This window comes from Lepisma saccharinum, chromosome 6 (assembly GCF_977018435.1).
Source record: "Lepisma saccharinum chromosome 6, izLepSacc3.1, whole genome shotgun sequence".
Taxonomy (NCBI): domain Eukaryota; kingdom Metazoa; phylum Arthropoda; class Insecta; order Zygentoma; family Lepismatidae; genus Lepisma; species Lepisma saccharinum.
In genome coordinates, this window is record NC_139234.1 from 23387905 (window position 1) to 23396669 (window position 8765).

Here is an 8765-nt window from a genome sequence, read left to right on the forward strand (position 1 = left end):
TGAGGAAATTATCTGATTTTGCGAGAGCGCCGGTCGCTCTTGTGCAAGGCAGAGTGTTATTGATTGTCAAACACACAATCGATTGGCACTACGGAAAAATGTCCAGGAATTTCTTTTTTTTTAGTAGTTTTATGGACAAGCACTGAACATGCTTGCTAGTAAAGAGTAAACCGTACACAATTAAAGTTGAAATAGAAGTTAATTATACACACACATACACACCACTGTTTGCGAAATTTTAGAATCAGGGAGTTTCGAGGACCCTCTTATTTTGCTATCTATTTTTCTGGCCATCTATGGCCCAGTACACACGTTGGAATTCCATAATATGCTGGACTTACACACTTCTGGCAGATCTTACACACTTTAGCATTTGTGCTGCCACCTGGAATGATTCATGGGAACTAATTTACACTGTTTATGAAAAATTTCCACTGTCTGAGGAACTTTCCAGAATTAACTCAAAATTATACGAGGGCATAATTTCATAATTTCCTGCTGCATTTTGGATGAATTTTTACTAGGACCCAAGAAAAGTTTCCTCGAGCCGATTTGGTTCCTTGGTGTAAAGGTCTGTATTCTAACAAAGTTCTCCGAAACGATCAAACTGTCAACGCACACACACATGCGCGCACGTAGGTTGTTTCTCGCATACAGAGGTAGAAAGTAAAAAATGGAGGTTATTGTAGATTATTTAACGAAAATTCAGGTTGTTCTATAATTCAGCGAAAAAATGCAGACCACTGCAGAAATTTAGCGAAAATTTACAGGCTATTGTAGGAATTTAGTGAAAAAATACATGTAATCGTAGAAATTTAGCGAAATTGCAGGTTATTGTAGACAGGCTGTTGTAGAAATTTGGCGAAGAAATGTAGGTTACTGAATAACTTTGGCGAATATGCAGGCTATTGTAGATTATCTAGCGAAAACTGTCCATTCTCAATTTTAGCAATTTTGCGAAAAATACAGGTTATAGCAGAAGTTTTAGAAACTGCAGATGATGTACATTAATTAGCGATCAGATTATAGTAGATTAGGTTTAGTTCACGAGTTTTTCTCTTCTTTTTTTTTTTTTTGATACAACTGTTTTCTATTTTTCATACTACAGGGTGTTCAGTCAGTCAATGTATACCGTCAACTAAATAAATTAACGTCCAGGTATGCTTTTAGCCTGAACACCCTGTATATTACTTGTTATCTCTAATAACTGGTGTTATTCCTTTCTTCCGCAGTTCGATGACTCCAATGCCGAGCTTCAGCATGGCGAACCAAACAACCATGGGTCCCAGTCCTGCATGTCTCCAGCAGAGAGACACGTCGGGGTACTCCTGTATGACCAGGCCTCCAACCTACGACCCTCTCAGTCTGGGAACATACAGTCGCCCCTCCCCGTGTAGCCCCACGCAGCCCTACCAAACCATGAACGGACAGTACACAACCAATGGGACAGCCTCAACAGGTTAGGAAGTTGTCTAAGCTAAATGTTACTGTACATAAATGTTAATACAGGGTGTTTTGTTTATCGTGAGACCATTTTAAAGATGTGGCGTGACTAAACCAATGATCGAATTAAGCTAAATCTTGTATTATATTGTACCGAAAGAGATACCACAGTTTATAATACGAGTAGAATCGAGAGTCTCGTACGAGAACTTAGCACATTAGAATATAAGGGATGTGAAAATTTCGCCTTTATTATACGATAAAGCTAGAACTCCTGTAAGGAAAGGGCTCTCCTCGAGATCATAGATACTCTGTCGTGGGAATCTGTGGAGCAAGGCAGCGTGCGCTGCTGCAAACGGTTGGTAGAGTAGTCACACGAAAAGCTTGCCACAAAAATCTGCGCGGACTTTCGCCAACATTCGGGTCAACTCGGTAGCTCCGCCCTTCGTCCGAACGAATGTTGACGCGTAGACGGATGTTTGCAAGGCGACAGCCGAACTAGGGGTCTCGACGGACTAAATGTTAACACACAAATTGAAAACTGTAAGAGGGGCAACGAATTTAGTACTTTATTACAATTATGAATAATAGTAACAATTTTAATAATAATACTTACATAATGTTCCTAGTCTGCATCTTCTTGAAGTGGATGAATCCAACTCATTTCATCTTCACTGCCATCATAATCCATGGTGCTATCATTATCGCTATCAGTGTCGCTGTCGGCTCCCAGGTTGATGACAATCCGTTCGGATGCTTCATCCAATATGTGATCACTCTCAATGTACTTGTTTTCAATGCTGTTTACATGGCTACAGCGAGCTGCCCAATCCTCTGCTCCAATTGACTCTATCTTTTCCATGAGCAACGTTCTTGCATCATCGAGGTTGAAAGTGACATTCTTTTGAGCTACATAATTTTTAATTTCAGCCCAAATCATTTCCACCGGGTTTAAGTCCGGATGATACTGAGGGAGGCGGAGGACAGTGTGGCCATAGCTGGCTAGCAGTCTGTCAATTTGATATGTCTTGTATGAGGGTTTGTGGGTCTTAACGAAGGCGTACAACTCAGGTTTCAACATCTCAAGAATACGGAATTCCCTTCTCTGTCAACCAGTCCTGCATAACTGCCCTACGAGAGGATGACGTACGTGCACGTTCACATTGCACATTATGGTACGAAGCATTATCCATTACGACTACAGAACTGGGTGGCAAATTAGGAATTAATTTCTTTGTCAACCATCTTTCATAGTTTTTGTAGTTCATCTCGTCGTGATAGTCTCCAGTTTTTTGGTGGGATTTGAAAACTAACAAGGCATTGGGCACGAAACCTGCTTGAGAACCTGCATGCACGATTATCAATCTTTGGCCTTTAGAGATTGGTGCTTTCAAACCTTGTAAAGATCCATCACTCCAACAGCTCGTTTTTGTGTGCGAGCTGTGCAGATAAGTTTCGTCAGTGTAAACAATAGGCCTGCCTTCGTTTCGGTACCGTTTTACGCTCCTTATGTATTGCATTCGCAAAAACCTTATGTCATTCTTCTCCATTAATATTCTGCGCATGTCTTCTGTTTTTTTTCCCATCGAAATCCCAAGCTTCGAACTATCTTGCTTAGTGTTGTTACACCACCTTGAAACTGTATATCTTCAAACAACTTCCTAGGAATATTTTCCAGCATTGGTCTCTCGGCGTTGGTTGTATGAAAATTGTGAATTGTTCGCCTTACCACACACTTATCAAAATCATCCAATTCACACTTTTTGACACATTTTGGTCTTCTTTTCCCCGGCGTTGTAAACGATTCAACTTCCCCACTTTCATCCGTTCTCGCTTGCTGAAGCACACTCCGCACCGACCTTTCGGACGCACCTGTTGCTTTCTCCACTTTCACTTGAATTTCTTTTACTTACATTGCGAGGAGCACCTGTTTCATTTCTCATGAATTTGTAGAACGTTATAAATAACTTCCCTTGTTTGACTATGTAATGTTTTGGCACTTCCTAATTTAGACTTACGTGGGGCCATTGTTACGCTCTACAGCACATACACAGTTACGTAGAGCTGATATTTAAATATTTAAACACAGAACGCCACGAGCCGCCACAATTCCACAATAACACTAACTCGCTCTTGATGTGCGTGCACCGCGGGACGATGCATACCGCTCGAGCCGATGATGAAGACTGTGCCCTGCAACGAGCGTATTATCAAGCAGAGCAGCCCCGTGATGAGCATTGGGTCACACAGGCGAAATTGCGTTCTCTGCGCATCGGTGATTGTGGCAAGCTTTTCTTGAGACTGCTCTAACAGCAGCCGCATTTTTTCCTCCATGCACTCAGTTCCCCTCTCACGCGTTCATTGGTGCAGCCCTCTCGTGTCACTACTTGCTCAGAGACTTCTTTTCGTTCGGTATTTCTTACTGCAAAGAGTCTCACGTTGACACTTACTTCGTGATGAAATTAAAAATTGTTCCTAATGTTTCTAAATTCCTGAAAAATGTTGATTAAGTATAGTCACCGGCAATGAAAATGGGACATCTATATTCTGAAATACACACTATCTTGCATAACGTTACGTGTGTTGCTAACCCTACGGCGATGGCAGAACTTACCATTGGAAATTTGCTATTAAAATCCACTCTTGAACGTATAGTTAAGCAACAATCTTTTTTCATGTTTTCCACAGTCAAACTTCGCAATTTTGTCTGTGATGATCATCTTATATGCTGAAAATAATCTTTCAACAAAAACATAGTCAGTGATGCAAACTTCAATGCTGAAATATTAGTTAGCAAGGCGTGAATGGCACAAAGCACCGAAGTGATGGGAAACTGAGCAAGACCACACAAATCAGACCACTTTGGATTGTACAGGTAACAGTGGCACCAGACATTTTGCTTTGTTTAGAGCTTTGAAAAATCACCATGGACTTGGAGGAAAGGAAATCGACAGAGAGTACGTTTCAAACACGTTCGTCATTGAATTCTTTCGTGACCGAACAAAGCAAATGTCTCTGTGTGACATAAAAATCCTGTAAAACCTTTAAAAATATATTAAAACCGATTTAGGCGCATAAACCTAAAAATGTTCTAACAAGCAAAATAGTTTTTTTAGGCACTCTAAAACTTCATCAGTTGTTGCGTTTTTTAACGAAACTCTGACATATCTTATTACTTCTTACATACCTGTAAAGGAAAAAAATAGGTTAAAAACCTCAAATCCGAGGTCTAGTGATAACATAATTACACCATGTTAAGGGAGCATTACTATGGAGTATTAAAGTAATATGCCTATGTTCATAATCTAAGTTCATATTGAAATTAAAATGGGCCGTAGTGATAAAGTCGTGCCTTGTAATCAAGGGGTCACGGGTTTGATACTAGGTGGAGGCACTTAGTGATTTGCATAAAACTTTCAAATATAGGTGCAGTACCGATTAGCCTTTCTGCGCATAAAGTGGACTTAAAAACAAACTCAAATAAATTAGTTTTTTTTAACAAAAAGGCACTTAACAACGCAAATGAACATGTACCTAAGTCAACTATTGATGAAATGTACGTACTAAGAAGTCACGCATATAGTATTACGATCAGTGATGTGCAGTAGACTATAAGTTTACGTCTACATTCGTTGTCTACACGTAATCTACGCGTAGATTACATTGGCTTGTAGTTTATAGACTACGTAGACAATCTAAAGTGCATTAAAATTAATTTTCAAGGGTTTTATGAAAGGAAAGTGACATTTTCAACTATATTGGTTCCTAACGAAATGAAAAGAATCCTATTTACAACAAAATTTCTCTACTCTTCTATTATCAACTATGGAAGAAGATAGATAGTATGCAAAAAACAACAACAGATGGCAGTCCTGAGGCAAGAGTGGTCATTTTCCCATAAAACACTAGAATATTTCCTATATTAGGTTTCTTCCAAGGTGAGAAATTGTTCGAATTTGGAAGAAAGAGTATGAAAAATTCTCCTCACACATCAGCAACTGATACGCATTGCTGTTGTTTACATAGATTACGTAATCTACGTGTATAAAATAGTCTACGTGTAAAATGTAGACTATTGTTGTTTACGCGTAGACGCACATCACTGATTACGATACATCATACAAAGATATGTAGAATATCTAAAAACATTAAGCAAAGAAAAATATAGTCCCCCCCCCCTTCTTCCATATACATTTTGTGAGGGTTTCATGAATTTTACTCTAGATTCCGATTTGGTGGAGATAAGTCACTTTCTTTCCCATCCCTTGTTGCACAACACTTTTCCTACCTTGTGTTCTGACGTCAGACGAGGAATGCCTACGTTGTTATGTTAGGTCTGTTAGGTTTGTTTTTATTAGCATAAATACACTGAAAATTTATCATTTATGCTAATAGAACTAAACCTAGCTAGCCTAACCTAACAACGTAGACATTTAGCCTAAAAATATAAGCAGTCTCTGCTGACGTCAGAACGCAAGGTTGCAGGAGTGTTGTGCGATAAGGGAGACCCTCCAAATTACCTCCAGTGTGGCAGAAAAACCTTTCTGTTCCCACAGTTATAAGGAATCGATTAGCGAGGAATGTGAACGAAACAAAATTCTTTCAGAGAGCATACTTCTGCAAGGGGCGGCTCTGGGGTTCACCAAGCCTATAATAAATGGGAACCTGGATTGGGAGGGTAAAGACAGAAGGAGCGCGATGCTGATCACAACACCTTTACAAACTTGACGAGATGGCGTATGCCATCCTCAACCCCCCCCCCCCTCCTCGCGGCATTTTTCCATGTGCAGGAGATAGTTTTGCCTTTTCTTCTACAGCACACAAACTCCCATACAGTCTGTCTATTCCAATCATAAACCCAAATTACTCGAATTCAATAGAAGTAAAGCAACCTTCCCGTTGGCGTTGTGGGTCAACTTGTAAACAAGGCGTCCTGTGTTCGATCTCCGGGGTAAGCACATTGTACAGTTCTTGGGGTCCTAGTTTAAACTGCATGTACAGTCTCGATTAGCCCATGAGCCTAAGATTGACTTAAAATATTAGAAGTTACAAACTGAACCGAAATATAATTGAGGACTAAAAGTGGTAAACGTTGTAAGTGCCAAAAGCGAAAGTGTTGGGAAATCGCATCGTTCGCACATCAGCCCGTAAGAACGTGCACACCAGACCTCTTTACACGCCCTTTGAACTACTTAGAGGGCTACCAGCCACATTTCACGTTTACCACATTATAAAGCATGGCACATTTAACAGTTTAACGTGGAAAACGGTGTTTGAATTATTGTGACATTTACAGCGTTTACCAATTTTAGTCTTCAATTTATAATACTGCTATACAGGGCTATGCACTGATGAGAATTACACGATTGTCACGAATTCTACTACTCACTGGCAAGAAATGACAATGTTCGAACTCGAAGCGGACACGAAAAAAATTGAATTATCAAAAATTCGAATTAACCATTAAATAGGTTTCAAGAGGTAAAAACCTTCTATTCGAATAACCGAGTATCTCAAATTATCAAAGTTCAAATTGGAGAGTCCACACTGTATTACTATTTTTTCATACATTAATACTGGAATTATTATTTCGAGGCTATTTGAGGATGGTTTGAATCCTCAGAATTTATTTCTCAACATGTCATTTATTATATATAAGTTCTTTTTTATAAAAAGTAATAAATTGTAGCATTAATACCTTATACGCTAGTGTTCAAAATAGGGATGACTAAATTAATTTCTGGTGTTCAATATTTCAGGTCTCATCTCACCAGGGGTCTCTGTTCCCATCGCCGTGCCAGGTCAACCACCGGATATGACGTCACAATACTGGCCACGACTTCAGTGACAGTGGTGGAGCTAAGAGAGGGCTCAGAGTGACTAGCGAGGCGTCATCATCATCTTCGACCCAAACAAGGAGTGCACAAGAGTGGAGAATGCAAAAGAACTTGCTAATGAGTGTCAAATGGGAAACAATTGAATGCCGCATTCAAAATTAAAAAAAAAAATATCTATTTTCCAATGAACCGATTCCAGCAAATGGACTAACTACATGGCTCATGTTTTTGCAAGACATCGTGAAATACACCCCCTCCCTCCCTCCTCTCTTACGCCATATGGGTGCGCTGCACCAAGTAGAGGTGTAATTTCTTTATCTGGAATTGTTTAAGTTATTTGTATCAGTGTAAACAAGAACTTGGTTTTAAGTGCAATGAAGAAACTCAATGATGATTTGAAAAGGGGAATTCTCACTGCAAAAATCTATTTGTTTCACAAGTGAGCTTGTGTTTATAAGATGCCAAATAATTTTTTGTTCATTTTTTATGTGGAGAAATATGATGTAAAAAATATATATATAAATACAGACAAACTTCTTTCAATGTTTATAATTTCAGATAATCACAGACTACAGATGATGTATCATAATATATATATTTCTTTTGTTTCGTCTTGAAATTGGAGACAAGCCCAAGTCCTTAGATACTTCCTGATAGTCTCTCGTTTGTATAAAGTGAGTGGATAACAACGATTATGCCATTCATATATTATACACTACGTCCTCCTAAAGAATAAAGTTGGTGTAAACAAAAGCACGTGGCCAGTGGCGGGTGGTGGCTCTGAATTAGGTGGTTGATGGATTTGTTTTATTTTATACTTCGCTTTTCTGTGCAACTTTTTGGCTAATTTGCGAAGATGGGGATGAGTGATGATGTGATGAAATTGATGAATGGGCACTCACAAACATCCATGCCCAGGTCAGGATTCGAACCCGGGAACCCTGGCGTCGTAGCGCGATGTGCTAACCACTCCACCACGGGGGCCGGTAATTAGGTGGAGCTGGTAGGAGAAAAATGGGGTGATAGAGAAAAATAGACGAATAGTTACACATACTTATTACAAACACCATTTTCTAATAAGTATGCGTAAATATTAATCTCATTATAGGCTGATCCGCTTAATAAAGAAATGTACGATTTATTAATAGTAGTACCACATTTTTCTTCTACTAGCTCTTCACCTAATTCAAAGCCGCCAGCCGCCGCTGCACGTGGGTTGCCGCATTTCCTTACTGGCTAAGCCCATAAAATGTTACATTGGAAACCCCTTTACTGAAAATATTATTCAAGAGAATGAAAGGGGTGAGTTCACGAGATAATGCAGGCGTATTGTTAATAACGGGAAAAAATGCAGTTAGTGCTTTGAAATTCTTCTGTATAATTTCAAGCCACAGTTTCCTGCCTCCTGATTATGACAGCAAATTTCTTGATTCATGCGCTTCTAATGTATTACATTCGAAAATAAAGTTAACATTTCGTTGTCTA

General features: G+C 39.3%; 1 protein-coding gene across 1 annotated transcript in view; it reads left to right on the plus strand.

The window, feature by feature from the left end:
* LOC145989269 (paired box protein Pax-6-like) overlaps window positions 1-7332 on the plus strand; it is a 278537-nt gene extending 271205 nt beyond the window's left edge. Inside the window, exons 10-11 of the mRNA XM_083124594.1 lie at window positions 1233-1459; window positions 7203-7332. Of these exons, the coding sequence (XP_082980720.1) occupies window positions 1233-1459; window positions 7203-7291 (316 nt within the window). The 3' untranslated portion in view covers window positions 7292-7332. The remainder of the gene's footprint in view (window positions 1-1232; window positions 1460-7202) is intronic.
* The last annotated feature ends 1433 nt before the right edge of the window (window positions 7333-8765 follow it).